General features: G+C 36.5%; 1 protein-coding gene across 5 annotated transcripts in view; it reads left to right on the top strand.

Annotated features, from left to right (window-relative positions):
• The window catches only part of ARFIP1 (ADP ribosylation factor interacting protein 1), a 53,285-nt gene that overhangs the window by 19,198 nt on the left and 14,476 nt on the right, over nucleotides 1–19,611 (top strand). For 4 of the 5 annotated variants that reach the window (XM_063309822.1, XM_063309824.1, XM_063309825.1 and 1 more), the window contains 7 exons: nucleotides 2,348–2,449; nucleotides 6,525–6,633; nucleotides 6,982–7,077; nucleotides 12,779–12,891; nucleotides 15,918–16,139; nucleotides 16,626–16,783; nucleotides 17,432–17,606. In XM_063309822.1, the coding sequence (XP_063165892.1) occupies nucleotides 2,348–2,449; nucleotides 6,525–6,633; nucleotides 6,982–7,077; nucleotides 12,779–12,891; nucleotides 15,918–16,139; nucleotides 16,626–16,783; nucleotides 17,432–17,606 (975 nt within the window). The remainder of the gene's footprint in view (nucleotides 1–2,347; nucleotides 2,450–6,524; nucleotides 6,634–6,981; nucleotides 7,078–12,778; nucleotides 12,892–15,917; nucleotides 16,140–16,625; nucleotides 16,784–17,431; nucleotides 17,607–19,611) is intronic. The other variant, XM_063309823.1, reaches the window with a different exon arrangement.

Here is a 19,611-nt window from a genome sequence, read left to right as displayed (position 1 = left end):
CCACCAGCATCAGCTAACCCAACCCCCTGCAATATGTACAAAAACCAGTTACAGGCAGTCCTTCTTTAGCAACCACAATTGGGACCGGCAATTCAGTCATTATGTGAAGTGGTCACTAAGTGAAAAATCATGTGACCATGACTGTGCTTACGATTTTACCTGAGCTTTCCTTTGCTTTACAGTGTCAGAAGGATATGACCCAAACAGCCAAATGAGCCCAAACGATGGGGAAGGTTTCTGGAACTTGACTCATAAGGAAGCTGGGTAAAAGGGCAAATCTTATAGCCCTTTTTCCCCACTCAACTGCCCTTTGGAATGTTCACCCCAGCACTGAGATAATTAGCAAAAAGGGAATTGATGTTTGCATTTAGAGTGGATATAAAAAGTCTACACACCCCTGTTAAAATGCCAGGTTTTTGAGATGTAAAAAAATCAGACCAAAATCACTTCAGACTTTTTTCCACCTTTAATATAACATACAAGCTGTACAATTCAATTGAAAAACAACCTGAAATCTTTTAGGGCGAAAAAATAAAAATAAAAAACTAGAATAACGTGGTTGCATAAGTGTGCACACCCTTACACTAATACTTTGTTGAAGCACCTTTTGATTTTATGACAGCGTTCAGTCTTTTGGGGTAGGAGTCTCTCAGCATGGCACATCTTGCCTTGGGAATCTCTGCCCACTCTTCCGTGCAGAAGCGCTCCAAACCTGTCAGATTGTAAGGGCATCTCCTGTGCACAGCCCTCTTCAGGTCACCCCACATATTTTCAACTGGATTCCGGTCTGGGCTCTGGCTGGGCCATTCCAAAACTTTGATCTTCTTCTGGTGAAGCCATTCTTTTGTTGATTTGGAGGTATGCTTTGGGTTGTTGTCGTGTTGACAGGTGAAATTCCTCTTCATCTTCAGCATTTTATCAGAGGCCTGCCTGAAGGTTTTGTGCCAAAATTGACTGATATTTGGGCCTGTTCATAATTCCCCCCACCTTGACTAAAGCCCCAGTTCCAGCTGAAGAAAAGCAGTCCCAAAGCATAATGCAGCCACCACCAGGCTTCCCTGTGGGCATGGTGTACTTTTGGTGATGCGCAGTGTTGTTTTTGCGCCAAACATACTTTCTGGAATTATGGCCAGAAAGTTCAACCTTGGTCTCATTAGACCATGACACATTTTCCCACATGTTTTTGTCAGACTTGATGTAGGTTTTTGCAAAATGTAGCCGGGCTTGGATGTTTTTCTTTGAACTTTTTGGCCATAATTAGGAGTGGTTTACCACTGCTTCTCCCATTGAGTATCCAATGATGTTGCTGCCTGGTATAGGTGCCTGCTGTGTACCTAGGATAACCTTTTTGCCTTGGGTGATCCTGCTGGAAGTATATACTCTTGGTGTATACTCCCAGCATTCTTCACTCATCCCAGTGAACACCCTCACAAACAGAGTGAGGTAACATTTGTAGTAAACGTTATTTGTTCAGAACTGGGAGGCTGTAGCCCTCCTGATGTTTCTAATACATATCTTTTAGCAGCACCAGTCAGAATAGCTAACGTTGATGGATGCTGGTAGTTGTGGTTCATTATAAGCATCCTAAGGCTTACATGGGATACAAGAGAACTATAGTGATTGTCTTGTAGTCTTATGTAGGTTTCAAGGAAGAAATTGGGCAATACAGTTTCATGTGCCATTGAGACTATCTATTTTGCATGATCATATATGCTTATTGGCATTAATACTTATAACATGGTGTGATTCACTTACATTCTTTCAACATTTATTCATAACTACTATGCTAGAACTGTAATTTTATATTGTGGTTATATGACAGAAGTCATTCTATATATGCTAGCAGTTACTTTAGACTGTATACTGTTGTGGTGGGGAAGCTTGACAATGGATGCATACTTGTCTGTTTGGATTCCAGATGCATACTTGTCTGTTTGGATTCCAGTAACATAGTAACAGAACCAGTGGTTATGGCACCTGGCTAGAAACTGGGAGACCGTGAGTTCTAGTCCCTCCTTAGGCAAGAAGCCAGCTGGGTGACCTTGGCCCAGACACTCTTTCTCAGCCCTAGGAAGAATCAATGGCAAATCACTTTTGAAAAACCAGCAAGGACTAATCCAGGTAGTCACCAGGAGTCAACACTGACTCGAAGTTACCAAAAACCAACAAACAAACCGTTAGTAATAACACATGTTTCATAAAACCATTACATAAGAGTCTGAAGATACCCCTAGGACATAGCAAAATTTCTTCCATGTCTGCCCCAGCTGCCAGGAAAAAAGCTTATGTCCAAAAGCTGAATGTTGATTGTGTTTGGGGAAGCTAATGCACTTTTTTCATGTTGTAGGAGTGCTCAATGGCTCAGGAGTCCCCCAAAACTTCAGCAGCAGAGATTTCTGTGACAAGCAATGGAGAACTGGAAGATACACATGAGCACAACTGTAACAGGGTATGAATTTATAAATATCCCCTGAATTGCTTGGCAGTAATCTGGTTTTACTAATGCTCAAGCAACCCAAGATATGGAGAACTTGTATCAGTTAGGTTAGCCCAGATTTTGCTGATGAGAGAAGCCTTATTAATTAAGAATGAATATTTTATTTCTAGACCTACAGATAAGATTAACAGCAGAATGGAATGAAGTAAAACTGGATGATCTTTGATAATTTTTTTATCATTCCTATTTGTTCTGTTTTGAAAGTGAAAAGGGCTTAAAAAGGAGCCTCGCTCTAGCAGAGTGAGTGGAATAAAATTGATGAAGATAAAATTGAAGTGAGGAAAATGCTGGAAAGAGTATTTTAGAGATTTGCATTCGTGATATGTAAAAGATTTGCTGAAATGAATGCTATTAAATGTTAATGTCCGAGAAAAAAAAATGATGAAAAGGAAGTAATAAATGCTGTGAGAATGTTGAAAAATGATAATGTTGCAAGTTAGATGATGTAACTGGAACAGTATTAAAATATGGATATGGCTTGTTTATCGGGTGTTTATGGGCTGTGCAGCTTATTTAACATGCACGTGAAGACTCTGTGCCTGATGTTTGGAAAAATGTTGTTTCCTATGCAAAGGGAAATATAGCAAGACTAAGTGCAAAAACTACAAAAAGATTAGTTTGTTAAGTGTGCCTGAGAACACATTTAGCAAAAGCAAGACTAAAATTTTCAATTCTGCATCCCCAACGTGGCCCTCAGTAGCTAGATTTATACAGAGAGTGCGGCCCAGGCTGAAAAGTGGTCCTGGAGGAACAAAGAAATCATTTTATGCTTTACTTTCATGTACAAACCAGGCCACTAATAATTAATGTTGTGTTGCAACTAAGTGATGCAGCAGATGTCCTGCTAGTATTTATTTGTGTTAAAGAAGAGGTAAGAAGAGAGAGGTATATGAAGAATTAAGAGAAAGTACAGCTTCAGCAATATATACGAAGTTTGAAAATTGTCAGCTCTGCGCTTTGAAAAGTGGCCATTTAATTAGTTTAAAATGGAATAAATATAAGACTGTCAAGTGTACCATGCCAACCAGAGCTTGAGAAAAAAATAGTGAAACTATATATCTGTTCTAATTTTTGGAAGCAGTCAAAGGCAGACTTCTGGCATACATTCATGCCTATTATGGTCATTAACATTATGGCTTTGAAACTAAAGCTGACAGCCTTTCTCAATAAAGACTGAAACTTGTAAGTGCTTAGAGCTTAATCCCTGATTATTGTTCATTACTGTAAAACTTTGGCACTTTGTACAAAATAAGAAAATGTTTTGTAATTGCTAGAACATGGCTGTGGAAAGGGTTGAGAGAGAATCTGGGATATGTGTTTATAGAAATCCCCCAAACAGCACAGGGTATTAGCTTAAATTAAAGTAATACAAAGATCCAGGAAAGTAAAAAGGTGCATTGTTGTGTCCAAACTCTAAAAAAAAATCTAACACTGGCCACATCTGTATCAGTGGTGTAGATATGGGGCAGAGACTTCAGTTAAAAATAAAAATCCTCTTCATTCATAGGGGAAAGCACCATCCTCCATATCTGAGAAACAGGGAAATCTAGGGAAATTCTTTGGTTACCATGCAGGTCAACGTAGCAAGTACTTTAGTCAATTGAACCAAAGTAACATAACGGATAAAAATAGAAAAATCCTTGTTTCATTGATTCATTTATAAATTAGTGTTAGGGTTTATTTTAAAGACACCTTTTCACTATGCAACAATGCTTAGTGGCAGGAACTGGTTTCTTCTTGCTGTGCAATTAAACAGAATGCTGCCTTTACAATATTCCTGTTCTGTAAATTTTTGTGGATTTCTCTGTAGTTTAAACATGTTTTAAATTTTGTTAATGTGCATACAGCTGTTCCATATAAATAATAATTTCTTGACTATGTAATTACACCTGCATATGCTATTTGTCCATAACTATTTAGGTTTTTGAAGAAATTTCAAGAGATGTCTGCGCATGCCAGATATTATTATATACATCTTTGTTCTTTAATGTTCCTATCTGCAGCCTCAGTGGAATGCTGTAATATGGCAAGATTTCAGTTATTTATCCAAGCAAGTAGATTATCAAAGCCTGGTTTTACAAACCTACTTCAAACCTATATGTCATATTCTGCTTACCTGCCAATTGCAGATGATTAAGTATTATGGCTCACACAAATATAAAGTTCATTGTGTGCATTGCATTTTATATTAAGTAAACAAATGTAGAATTGCTTTAGTCTTTACTCCTTCCTCTTATATATGGAGATTTCCTATTTTTGATCCTTCTTTGTCTCTTACTTATCCTTTTCTCCAAATCTATGGTTTGATCTTTATCTGCTGGCAATTGCATCCATTCAATATTTGACTGAATGGATGAAATTGTAAATTATGGCTTGCAGCAAATAAGGCATGAATACAGAAAATTAGAAGCATGAAATGGAAGAAACTTGAAACCGTAAGCTTCCTAAGAGGTTAATCGCAATCTGTGGCATGAAACAGATTAGATTAGATTAGATTAGATTAGATTAGATTAGATTAGATTAGATTAGATTAGATTAGATTAGATTAGATTAGATTAGCTGGCCAAGTATGATTAGACATACAAGGAATTTGACTTAGGTGGAAGAGCTCTCAATATATTTACATAACATCAAAAGTAAACAATAGTAAAGTAATAATGTTATTTACTAAAACTATACAGTCAGGAAAGAAAAAAATTGAAGGAAAATAATACTACAGCTATTAACTAACAATCATATTTAAAGGGAGAATTAAGGGACAATATACTGCATCTGTTGTCTAACATATGTTTACATTTAACAGAGCATTACCAGTCACATCTTAGCAGTCATGTCTTACCATACATAAATCTCTCTACAATCATGTGTATATGTTACTATAGAGATGTTTAATATTTATTTGTCAGTTTGCCAGAACAGGGTAAGTTTGGGTGAAATTGAAAAGGCAACTTTCTGGCTTATTTTTGAATTATGTCCAAATAGGAACTTTAGACTAGCACATTGAAACAGAGTAGAATTCAGTGTTGCATGAAAAAAGTCTGCTCACGCAATTAAATGTTTTGCATTTCTCTCCTTTTAGCACCTCCTTGCCAATAATACTCTGAACAGTTCTCAGGGCAGATTCTGTAGGCTTTATGATAAAGAGGGATGAGGAAAAGTTGCCCCCCTGCCACTTTTGCTGATGGAGAAGGTTCATCAACAGAAGCAAAGTGCTAGATTTTGTATAAAGATGCCCAGTTTACTACTCAAATACTACTTATTTTCAGAACAGCTGAAAGAAAAGGACTGTTAAAAATTGACTCTCAGTATATTTTAAATGGTGTAAGAAAACATTTGTAAAAAAATCAGATTTCTGTATCAGCAATCAACATAAGTCTGTATTGAGTTTTTGATCCAAAGATTTATTCTAAAAGCTTAACATTTCTATCTAAGCTCCCACAATTGTTTGATTAAACCATTGGATAATAGAAGTTTGATCCACAAATATAAGGACATCTGTGATATAGTGTCAGGATTCAGACAACAGATCTCAGCTCTTCAGACAGTTAACCCTGTATCAGGAACTTGCTTCCTAGCAGAAGGCTTAGTGATATGGGATAGCTAGATTAGTTCCTTTACTGGAGGTGCAAATGAAGTCACACATTCACAGAAGATCTGCTTACTGCACTACATAGCACTCAAAGCCTCAGTCTTGAAAAATGCATTCTACAGTTTGGAATCAATCAGTGCTCTAGGGTTTAAGCTCTAGAATTTTTCCTCCTGCTGTTCCAAGTGGATGCTTGGCTGTTCTCTTCAAGGTCATGAGAGGTATCTAGGCTATATAAACATAATGGGTCTCTCAAACTTGGAAACTGTTGTAATGGAGCATTGTGTTGTCATCAAAATAGAATGTCATGACACAATAAAATAGATTCCAAACTGTAGAACACATTTTTCAAGATGACCTTGAAAGACTGCTGTTATGCCTAAATGTTCCCTTATTTGGGATTTTTACATGGATATTCCTTTTTATTCAAATATTTCTAAGGAGTTGAAGCGTTCTCTGCCAGCTGGACTTGGCTTGTCAGAAACCCAGATCACATCTCATGGCTTTGACAGTACCAAGGAGGGGACTATTGAAGTTGGACCTTTTCAAGGTAAGAGAATTCAATGTTTATTATTGGCAAAAAATATGTATAGGATAGAATAGGAAGCATTCCGTATCCTTCATTTTAAAACAATTATTTCAGCAGTAGAACGTACATGCTAGCAATCGTTGGTGACAAACAGTGGGAGAATCCAACCGATACACAAAATGGCTCCCTTTGTGATGCAGTCACCATATGGAGGATATAATAGATTGCCTTTTGTCTAAAGCAGTCCTAAATTCAAACTCTGATTCACTTCAAGATTTGCATTTCACCAATATTTTCACCAATATTTTGTGCATTAAAAATACATTGATTACACGAACTAAATGTTCATGGTATATGTCCCATTTCCAGGTTCCTCATCATTACCCATGTCACCTGTTATATCGCCTAGCAGTGCAGCAGCTAGCAGACTGGCTGGACAAGGGGGTGATTTAGTTATTCCCAAAGGTATTCAGAGGTCTAAGCAGTTACTGACTTTGCTGACACAGTACTAACTCCCACCTTTGCCTACACTTACCTGACTTGTGATTTATTGCTATGGCTGAGTATAATGCTGCCTTTTCATGCTGCTTTGGCTCGGCAAATAATTACATTTTCCTTTCTGCATACTATCTTCCTTCAATATTAAGCATGCTCACATAGGCATTCAGTAAAATGAACTGTGAGAAGTGTTAATTAGAATAAAATTGTGTTAAATTTTGTCATAAAATTACTAAATCTCAACTGATTATGTTGAGAAATTCACTGTAATAAAAATATAATTTACAAATCTATGACCTATATGAGAATTTGTGCAGGTGTTTGTATCTTTATTTTTTTTTTAAGTCATTTCTTTGGTTGCCCTGTATTCATTTTTACACTTCAAGTATGATGAAATTCCTCATATGTACTTGTGATCAGCACTGCAAAGGAATGTCTGAAGATACTTTATTTAAATTTAAAGGTCTTAAATTTTATCAGCTTAAAAGTTAGAGTTGAATGGTGAACACCTATTTATTTATTATTTAAATAGAGCTTAAATGTTAATTGCAATTTATATTGTCTTCCAAAATGTTAGTTTTATTTTTTAAACCAAACATTGCTTGGGATCAAATCAGTTTAGAAATGTTTCCTTCAACCTTCATTTAAAACCTTCATTTATTTACTATACTTAGATATTAATTAGTAACAGAATGTTTCTGGGTATTTTACGAAGATCATACTAAAAATATTAAAAATGCTTTATTAGATGGAATAAAATAGATTCTAAAAGATAGTAAAACTCCTGGAAGAGTTACCATCTGTATACTTTAAAAATACTGAAGTTTGAAAAGGCTAGGAAAATAAAATGAATTTCCTGGGTGTGTGCAAACCATTTCAAATTCAACACATTCAAATTTTAATCAGTTATTTTGAGTTTTAAACTGTCATTTTGGAGTTGAATCAAAGTTGACTGGGTGGAAGCATTACAAGCTCAAAACAATGATGTTTTGAATTCAAAACTACTTGAACCGCTTGCAGAAATGGTCAAAATAGCCAGCTTTCCATTCAGAGCAACCTTTTCAAATTCAGATGGAGTTGTTTGGCGTTCAAACTGATTTGTACTTCACTAATACTAATACTTGTGTGGCTCAGAGTGGTTGTTGTTGTTGTTGTTTATTCGTTTAGTCACTTCCGACTCTTCGTGACTTCATGGACCAGCCCACGCCAGAGCTGCCTGTCGGTCGTCAACACCCCCAGCTCCCCCAGGGACGAGTCCGTCACCTCTAGAATATCATCCATCCATCTTGCCCTTGGTCGGCCCCTCTTCCTTTTGCCTTCCACTCTCCCTAGCATCAGCATCTTCTCCAGGGTGTCCTGTCTTCTCATTATGTGGCCAAAGTATTTCAGTTTTGCCTTTAATATCATTCCCTCAAGTGAGTAGTCTGGCTTTATTTCCTGGAGGATGGACTGGTTTGATCTTCTTGCAGTCCAAGGCACTCTCAGAATTTTCCTCCAACACCACAGTTCAAAAGCATCGATCTTCCTTCGCTCAGCCTTCCTTATGGTCCAGCTCTCGCAGCCATATGTTACTACAGGGAACACCATTGCTTTAACTATGCGGGCCTTTGTTGTCAGTGTGATGTCTCTGCTCTTAACTATTTTATCGAGATTTGTCATTGCTCTTCTTCCAAGGATTAAGCGTCTTCTGATTTCCTGACTGCAGTCAGCATCTGCAGTAATCTTTGCACCTAGGAATACAAAGTCTTTCACTGCTTCTACATTTTCTCCCTCTATTTGCCAGTTATCAATCAAGCTGGTTGCCATAATCTTGGTTTTTTTGAGGTTTAGCTGCAAACCAGCTTTTGCACTTTCTTCTTTCACCTTCATCATAAGGCTCCTCAGTTCCTCTTCACTTTCAGCCATCAAAGTGGTATCATCTTCATATCTGAGATTGTTAATGTTTCTTCCAGAGATTTTAACTCCAGCCTTGGATTCCTCAAGGCCAGCTTGTCACATGATGTGTTCTGCATACAAGTTGAATAGGTAGGGTGAGAGTATACAGCCCTGCCGTACTCCTTTCCCAATCTTAAACCAGTCCGTTGTTCCGTGGTCTGTTCTTACAGTTGCTACTTGGTCGTTATACAGATTCTTCAGGAGGCAGACAAGATGACTTGGTATCCCCATACCACTAAGAACTTGCCACAATTTGTATTGCAACCGATACTCTCTCCACGACCCGAGTTCAATCCCAGCGGAAGCTGGATTCTCGGGTATCCGGCTCAGGTCGACTCAGCCTTCCATCCTTCTGAGGTCGGTAAAATGAGTGCCCAGCTTGCTGGGGAAGGTGACGACTGGGGAAGGCAATGGCAAGACACCCTGCTATTGTCTGCCAAGAAAAGGTTGCGAAAGTGGCATCCTCCCAAAGGGTCAGACATGACTCAGTGCTTGCACAGGGGACCTTTCACCAATACTATTTTGGTGTTGAAAAAATTATAATGTAGGTGCCAAGCAAGCTTTTCTGGAATGTTCTGGGACCCAAATGCCAAGACCAATGAAACTCTGTATTGTAGGCACAAGCTTGACTTTATTTGATAAGCATATTTGGAAAAAATCTTACAGGTTTTAAATGAAGGTTGAAGGAAACATTTCTAAACTGATTTGATCCCAAGCAAAAAATAAAACTAACATTTTAAATTGGATCTGGAAGGGGACTAGAAACCAATGCCAATGGGAAAGCAATGATGTATTATAATCACATTGGCAGGTGTCAAGTTAAAACTAATGAGGTTGTGAGTACAATAGTTAGGTTATCTCTATCCATATATCTGTCATGAGTAAGGATGGCGAGCAGGGGGCTCCCATCCAGGCTGTTAAGCGCATGCGTAGCACTGAGGAATTGGGCAGCCATTCAAAGAGACACAGATCGGGACCGCCTTAACCTTTGGGGTTTATATGTCTGGGTTTTTCCCATGCTTCTTCAGTTTGTTAGGATTCCTGTTATGTACAAGCAATAAAACATTAGAGACCAGTTCCTTGTCTCAGCGTGGTTCCTGGCTGTTAGGACAATATCAGTCTAAACCAGTGATTCTCAACCTTGTCAGCTTTAAGATGTGTGGACTTCAACTCCCAGAATTCCTGAGCCAGCATTGAAACACTAGTCTAAACAAATCAAAAGGCCTGCCAAGGTAACCTGTGCTTGATGTGGCTGCTGGATCTAACAGTGTCTCCAGATGTCCCTGAATTAGAATCCTCCATATGTTCTGGACTTGTGTTTTTAAAAAGACCTAGCCATTATAGTAAATAGTGCTGATCATGGAAGTTATAGTCCAAAACATCCAGAGGTCACCAATTTGGGAAATGCCACTTTAGATGGAATTCAGGCACCTGCAAAACAGGTTATGTATCAGTTACCTGAACAGATGAACCATCTATTGACAATCTGGATTATCAGTTTTTTTATGTCCATCCCCATGCCTAAACACATTTTCAGAGCACCCAGCGTCTTTCTAATTAGATGAAAAAGGAAGGCGGCTGTGTTCCCTTCACTTATTGAGGACATTTCAGCCAGCAGTTTTATGTAGATGTTAAATAACCCTGAGGATCAAAATATGCTATTTTGGAATGCACAACATATTTATTTTATTTATTTTTCAAATTTCTATCACCGCCCATCTCTCCTGAAAAGGGGACTCTGGGCGGTTAAAAGTATATTGCCAAAAATAGAGCAATAATACCTTAGCAATACATTGGAATCGGTCATTCTGTACTAAAATACTCAAATCTCATTTCGCTGTTTGAAGCTTTTTCTGTAAATTTGTAATGATACTGAATTCTAAACCAAAGAAATTTCCTCTACCTGCAGTTTGCTATCATTGTTTGAATTAAATATAATGTTCCCAATCTTACCTGCACTTTTTCACTGACTTCTGTGAATAGCTGGGTTACACTGCTGTCTTCTGATTTTGAGGATGATGGAAACAATTAAGGGGTATTAAGCTGTAAAAGAGTATTGACCTGGTACAGTGGAACACTATGTGGAAAAGTTAATTACTCTGATGTCTAATTATGCTTTTAATGTTTCCTAATAGAATAAATCATAGCATAGATTTTCTCTCTTGTGTAAGTAACTGTCTTTGTAGCAACCACTGGAGTCACTTGAGAACGGGGATGGGAAATCTCTGGTTTACTGCAATTCACCTTCTCAATTCCCACCTGAAAGAGTTGAGCTTTAAAAAGAGGCCTTTCTTTTCTAAAGGCTGTTAAAGGGATAAATCGCTGTTTAGATAAATATCAGGGGAGACTGCAGTTGAGGAAAGACCTGTTAATCTGCAGTCCCACCTAAAAATTGCACCGCATTGGCATCCGTGGAAGACTTGAGTGGGTGAAAGCATGTCTATGTGTTGGGAGGGAGTAGGGTTGCTGTAGCCACCTGTAGGTTGGCTTTTGCTTCTTTGCTAAAGGTGGGCACACCTGCCATGCAACTCTTGGGTTGAAAACAGTTTCCCACCCATGTGTACGTCACATATTTCTTATTGAACATAAAAACACTGATAGGGAATAAGTGCATCATCTGCACAAATACGATAAGCCACACTTGCAAATCTGAGCTGAAGTCAAGTGCTAGTTCCCAGCATGCATTCCAGAATGTTTTGATAAAAAATACGTTTTCATAAATGATTACTTCACATGTTGTTGGATTTATACATTATGCTCAACCATTGCTTGTTTTAACCATGCTCTTTTGAAATGGTCAGTTGGTAGTTGGATTCATACCACACAAAGGCATAAACCATGCTTTACAGACCACTATGACTAAATTCACACGATACAATAAGTCATATTCAAACTAGCCACATTATGGTCTAACATATGGTGTGAACCGAAGAAATAACTGTACAGTTAGGTGTGCTTATTGGATTGAAAAACATCTATAAATGATGAACTTTCTTAATTCCTCTTGAAATTGTGAACTGATACTACAGGAGGAGGATGGGATTGGAGGTGAGGTGTCTCTTTCATTGAGAGAGTGAAGCAGTAATCAAGTACAAGCTGCATTTAATTAAATATCAGGCAAAGCTATTCCTTACCTTTGCTGTGCTGTACTAATGAATAAAATCGGTTCTCCCTTCTGATATTTTTTTGTGGGAAGATATTAAGTACACATGGTTAGAACGCACCCAGAATACTTAGTGTCAACCTTAGAACTCTGAAACAAGTCCCCATGAATTGAGTGGGATTGCTCCTAATTTAATGAACATAGCTCTGGATTCATAGTTGCTGTTTACAGATCTGAAAGGGATTGGCCTGTCAGTCCCGGTGAAACATGAGCATGTGATGAAAATAGAGATGATGTGCATTTTCCCCACATTTCTAGAAGAGTTATTTATATTTAATTTATATTTATGGTTTAATTGTTTTAGTGAAAAACTATCCCATAATGCAAATTGTGAGAATCTTGCAGAATATTTTAAAGTTGCTTAATTCTAAATTACTGGTAGCTGTGGTTTAAATGCAAGCAATCTTATTTTTCAAATTTTACCATAATCAGATTACTGTGCTATTTTCTTTAGTATGATGCTGAAAATAAAGTTGGAATCTTGCACCTAGGCCATTTCAGCTATCTCTTTAATACATTTACCTGAGCTCTAAATATGCTTTGATACACTTACTTGTGGTTTCTAAATAGGCAATCCAAGACTGCAGCAGAAAAGTGGGCCAGTTGTTCTAGCAGAGGAAGTCAGGAATCCGGCGATGGAAAAACTGGAGCTTGTAAGAAGATGGAGCTTAAACACGTACAAGGTTTGTATTGGGTTCATTGTAGTAGTCAAATGATTCAGGTATTTCATATGCCAAGAAATGTTGCATTTTATCAGAACTTGAAGGCTACGAGACTGATATGTGTAATCTCCCTCTGCAACAGTACTCCCTCTCAGTATTTACTGAGAAGAGATTTTTGGAGCAGTGGTATTTAATAAGGAACATAATTTGTTTTCTTTAGTTTATTTTTCTAAGATTATTTTTAAACCTGTGTAATTTCCTTGGATTCAAATGAGACATTGAGATATTAAAAAAAACTATTGCACTGAGCAGCCATAGATAAATGAGTTAAAGCAAGACACAAAGTCATTCAAAATATTCACCTGACAGTCCCTGAATTGCTGAAACTTGTATTATTGCTCATACTTTAACATATTCACTATAACACAGCAAGTTTCATTGCTGTGTAACTGGTATTATAGTGTGTAGAAACCAAATTACAAAGGACAAGGCAATTGGTGTTTCCATGTTGCTGCCTAATAATTAGGGTGGAGAATTCCTTATGTCACCATGCAGAAGGTTTCCAATGAGGTCCGTTGCCATTACTTTGATTTGGAAGAAATAGTTCTTTATGACAACTCTTCTCAACCTTAAGGTACACTTGTATCTACAATCAAAATGGGTGAAAAGCATTTTATTTCCTCCAGATTATAGTCTTTTTATCTAGCATAATTGTCATCTAAATCCTTAATGCTATGGAAATATTCTTCCCCACCTGGAAATATTCTGTGGGATTATTAAACCTTTCATTTTAGGAAGATGTAGTATAAGCAGCCACAAGTGGTGTTTTGTTTTGTTTTGCTTTGCTTTGTTTGTTTTGTTTCTGTGTATTTGGAGGGGTATTATGATATCTAGTTCACTTTAATATTTTTTTCTTGGCAAAAAGTCACAACATCCCATGTTTATGTACTCATGTGAAAAAAACTTAAGGAATATGTTTGTATCATTTATGAATGAGTGCATACCGAACATATTACTGAGCAGATTCCATTCACTTTATCCTCATTCATATGTTCTAGGTTTAATTCACTGTTTAAAAATGAAATCATAATGTCAAAACTGAAGTTGCATAGTTTAAATAGATTGAGATAGTTTGTATCTTATATAAATGATGTGAGTGTGTCCTTTCTTGTTTTCTTAAAAGTTTTTTTACTTGTTTTACTTTTGGGAAGGGGTATCTTTTTTCTTTTTTCTTTTCTCTTCCTAAGTAGTTCAATCTAGAGTTCTTTCCTTCTTTCCTTTTTTTTTTTCTCACCAGAAAGCTGTTTTTTATGTATAACAGATTAGGTTCCTTTTTAAAAGTATGTTGTCTTTTATTCAATAGTAATAGAGTTCATGTAGTTATTTTGTAATAAAATTTATATTTAACAACAGAGATTTTAAAAATATAACAATTAACATTTTAACAGAGAAGTACAATTCAGTTTTTAAAAAATCCACATGGACCTTTCCTCTACACATTAGCATGTTATGGAGGACGATCTGAATGATTTATTTATATCCGTGCAGGATTGGTATAATTTTGTTGCCCATTTTCAATAAGAAATGGGGTGGTGAAAAACCATAGTCAGTCACTCAGGTGAGAATATTTATTTGTAACCTGTCTGTCCATTACTTGAGATATGCTTTAATCACTAAACACAAAATTATAGGATTTCTGCTTTTCAAAAAGCGAATTGCAAATGGTCAGTACATTCATTGTACTTCACAACTTGGATTACTGTTCAATTAGTCAACTCGGTTATAGATTTTTTTACCTAAATCCACCCAGAAAAGAAACTTAACACTAAAGTCATCTAAGTTCCATTTTAAAGGATGAGATAATATTTTAATGAGTATTTTCTATCATAAAAATCTCCTCCATAAATAAACCTCATACAGGATTCTTCCTGTCTGTTTGTCCATCCATCCTATCTATATTTCTTTTTGTTCAAGACCTTTCATACAAGAGCTTGATCACACAAAAAAGTGTACTTTATCTTCATGTCCTGTCCCTTAGCCTATCTCTGCCTTTGGGAAAGCATGTAGAATCACCATGTTAAAAAAATCTTGGAAAATTAATTCAGTATCCCCTTCTTTCTATAGTATCTGATGTCTAGTTTCTTTGCTCTAGTGTTGTCATGCAGATTATTTTCTTTCTCAAGTTTTCTCAGATAAATAATTACTTTATTAGTGAATACTTAAAATCCTAACTTATTTGCATTTTTAAAATCAGTCATGGATTTATTTACTTACTTTATTTTTTACTGCAGCTAGAGTTGGCAAATGAGAACAGTTTTCTAGGGAAGTGAATCTATGTGAACCATATACCTACAGCCTTAGTAGGGGAGGACCAATAAAAAAGGGTGATAGACTTCTTCCCTTTGCAGAAAGTTACTAAAATGAGAGCAACAATCGAAAGCCTTGAAATGCTTGTTGCAGAAGAATGAAATGCAAGCACAGGTCCTCCATCAATGTTAAAAGAAGATAAAATTCAGGCATGATCGCACTTTTTAATGAAGTTAATTCTTTCCCTGGCTCCCTTGCACAGAAAGATGCCTCATTAATTTGTGACTTAAAAAGGCAGGGGAGAGGCTTCAGATTATATGCCCTGCACTGTATAGTTTGATAGCCTAGTTTTTCATCTTATCTCATTAATAAATTAAAGGCTTTACTTTAGAAGGACTCTTTTCTACACTTCTTAATCCTTTAAAATACTCTAAACAGAATTAAAAAAGCCATAATACATCTGTGTTTATTCATTACTTGAAGGTTTTATCAATATACTGTTCAGCTGATTTTCAGTACAGCTCTTTTTTCCGATAGTAGATTAATTTACTGTTTAGAATAGTTAGAATTCAGGAAGGTATATGGGAATTTTAAAAAGAAAATGTAATATTTTCAGAATAATTTTGTAATAACTCTGTGACATGAATGATGTTAGTTTAAATGATGCATGTAAACTGTATGGATGAGAATATTAAAAACTTCATTTAAGCTTCTCTGAATTTTAAATTTAAATTTTACAGTGTACTCGTCAAATAATCTCAGAAAAGCTGGGCCGTGGATCACGAACTGTAGACCTTGAATTAGAAGCTCAAATAGAAATATTGAGAGATAACAAGAAGAAGTATGAGAATGTTCTGAAACTGGCACAAACTCTGTCAACTCAACTTTTCCAGATGGTGCACACTCAAAGACAGCTCGGAGATGCTTTTGCAGACTTAAGTTTGAAATCATTAGAACTCCATGTAAGATTTCATTTGTGATAACTATCTTCATTCTCTGCTGAAAATGCCTACAAATCCAACTTGTAAAGCCATTGGCTAATAACTGATACCTTAATTGAAATAAATCCAGTACTACATGCCTTCCATGTTGAGTACTAATGCTACCTAATACTGCTAATTTCAATTTTTGCATAATACAGTTGAAGATGGTTATTTTAAGAAGTTGACTTCACCATTTTGTAAAGGTAGTCTCTACTTCATGAATTTTATATCCAGAAAAAAACAAGCCATTTATGCTGTATTTAAATCAAGAAGCATGTGCTATGCTGTCCCAAAAGTACTGGGAGAATGAAGGACATAGTTGCAATGAGAGAAACTTACTGCAGATTAGTAAAACAACTGGATTGGTTGTTTTCAGATTGAGGATTAAAATATCTTGATTGCTGTTATAATGCCAGAACAATTTAATGAAGAAGAATTAAGTGTTCAAAAATTATATATTAACAGGAGGAATTTGGATATAATGCGGATACTCAGAAGCTTCTTGCTAAAAATGGTGAAACTCTGCTTGGTGCAGTTAATTTTTTTATAGCTAGTGTGAACACTTTGGTAAACAAAACTATTGAGGATACCTTACTGACGGTGAAGCAGTATGAAAGTGCCAGGTAATGGTTTATATATTACTAGCTATTTTAGTTTACGCAGTTTTTTAAATTGAATATTGAATTTAGTTCCTATTGCAACATAGTGTTGGATCCGAGCTTAGACATACTCTAAAGTAGTCCTGTTAAAATCATTAGAAATTTAGTAACTCATGAACAATATAGGTAGAGCTGATTTCAAAAGTTTTCAATTTATTTGTTTGCTGTTTTAATCACAAAGTGACTGTAGGGAGCTTACACAATAGGATCAAAACATTAAGTAAAAAGTACTAAAAATAAAATGTTGAACAAGGTAGTGACAGCCTTGCAACAGTGTAGTCCGTGGTCACTACAAGCTTTTATACCCATGATATAAAGCTTGGTTTGTTTGCTTATTAGATTTATGGCCCACCTTTTTCAACAAAAGTTCAAAGCAACATACATAGTACTGCCGCCTCCTATTATTCCTCACAACCACCCTGTAGGGTAGGCTGGGCAGTGAGAATGTGTGGTCCACAGTCACCCAGTAAGCTGCCATGGGTGAGGGTGGACTAGATTGTGTCTCCCCACTTCTAGCCCAACGCCTTAACCACTATTCCATATTAGCTCTTTAATTAAATGTTGCAGTTCTGTGAATATATGTGCAGATCATGTTAATTCTTTTATTCTCAGGATTGAATATGATGCTTACCGTACAGATCTAGAAGAACTGAATCTTGGCCCTCGTGATGCTAATACTTTGCCAAAGATAGAGCAATCCCAACAACTCTTCCAAGTACATAAAGAGAAATATGACAAAATGCGCAATGATGTATCAGTTAAATTGAAATTTTTGGAGGAAAATAAGGTAAGAAACTGCTTTAAAGAGGCAGAGGTCAAAGGTCTGTGGAAATAAGAGAGCCTGTTTTTCTTACCTTATGCTTGCCTCAAGAGATTTTCTTCCTTCAAAGAAGCAAAAAAGGCACGTACAGTATGTCCTGTTTTGGCTGCAAATCTACAGGAAATGCTATTTGTGTGTTAAGCTTTGGTGATGCAGGAAAGGAAGTCTATCCACATTCATACCTTTCCCAGATGTCTTGCTTTGATTTGTTATAAGGGCTCATTAGCAGCCTGTGTGTGTATAAGACACTAATACGGAAACTTTGATTCACCTGCTGAAGGAACTCAGTTTCTTCCCTCACAATCATAAAGGTTATTTCCTTGCCCAGATCTGTACTTCATTTCATTTCATTATTATATTATCTTGCATTAATTATACTATGGGTAAATTGGTGGCAACTACTACCATAGATTAATAAAGGATGCTTCAGAATAGTCTATCTGACAGCTTAGTATGCTCTTCAATGTCTAGATTGACTTCTTTAGAATATTAGCATTAGAAAATTATACAATTTTGACTCATGAATTAAATGCTAAATTTGGAAGTCTTGATTATTCATCTTGGGCTATGCATGTACCAAATTTCAGTTTCCTTGATGGTTTGAATCCCTTTTGCATGTTTTTGAGAGCACTTTGGAAAAAATTATATAAATATCCACTTTTTAGATGTTGTCAGGCATCACAGGCAGGAATGGACCACTTAGACAAGCTCACAAGAAATCTAATTCAGCTAGGCAATAATGTAAGCCATAACTGAAGAATTCCAGCACCTACTCTGTTTCAAGAATAAGGCCTTTAGGCCTTTGTAGACCTTTATTCAAAACTTCTTGCATATTTTTCTCCTTCCTGCCCTATACAGCAAACTACTTGGCCTCTCTTTTGGGCTAGTTAGCATGTTTCTATCTGTTTCTGCAGCTATCAGATTTATTATCAAGCTGTTCTTCACTGTCAGAAATGTAAATCATGGACACCTACTGCAATGATTGTTACATTTCTTAAAGGGAAAGAGTTGGTTAATGTGATCCAGTAAGTAAATACAAATATTGATGCTTTATCTTTGAAAGTGTCTATAAAATGTTACAGTGCTGTCATGCAGTGTGTGTAAAAATGAGCTTCACCCTAAAATATTCCACCTGCTAGCTCACATCCAGTTCCAAGGTGCATATTTTTATATAATTGCAGTGCTCAACCAGCTCTCTTAGTCAGGAGGCATTGCCAGTCCTGTGATTGGAATACCACTATCAGCTGCAGCATATTGTTTCCTGTGCCTTGTTTGTTCCAGAAATGCCACTTGGATGACTGCTTTCAAGGGAATGCTGAATAACCAGTGATAAAACTGAGTTGGGCCCTGAAAGCCTTTCTAATCAAGCAATTGAATTAGAAACCTAAAACTAGCCATGTAAATATGTTTTGTTATATAAATGATTGAGTGTAATGCTTTTTAAAATACGTTGAATCTATGTTTAATGATTGCTGGAAAAGGACACTACGGATGTTATAGGACCTCCCTGATTCAGTTGAAAAGTGAGAGAAAAATCAGTAAAAAGTTACTTCTAATTCTTCATCTAGTTTGGAATGGAACCTAATACTTTCTGCAAGCAAAGTATTCACTTCGGTATTCTACCTGTAACAGTTTCTGAACTATAACCAACTATAAGTTGGGCCTTTAGGGGACAGAAGGTGTTTCAAAAAGGCCAGCAGATTTTCAAATTAAGTCACACATTAGCCTCAGCTGTAACTCCTGATAACACTGTCCATACTGCTGATTCCATGAACTTTCATATACCTCAAGTGGCTGGATAGGATACTTTACCATATATTGGGGAAGCACCTAACATTCTAAGATGGTTAGGATTTGGGGAAGGGTGTTGATGTATTTGATATAGCATTGTCCTGGGTAATTAGAAAACAGAATCCACTTCTCAAGTTGAATAAATGAGTTTTGACTATGTAATTTCTTGTAGTATTAAATA

This window comes from Candoia aspera, chromosome 8 (assembly GCF_035149785.1).
Source record: "Candoia aspera isolate rCanAsp1 chromosome 8, rCanAsp1.hap2, whole genome shotgun sequence".
NCBI classification, from domain to species: Eukaryota; Metazoa; Chordata; class Lepidosauria; order Squamata; family Boidae; genus Candoia; species Candoia aspera.
Note: the sequence above shows the minus strand (reverse complement) of the source record. Positions and strands in the feature narration are given on the sequence as shown.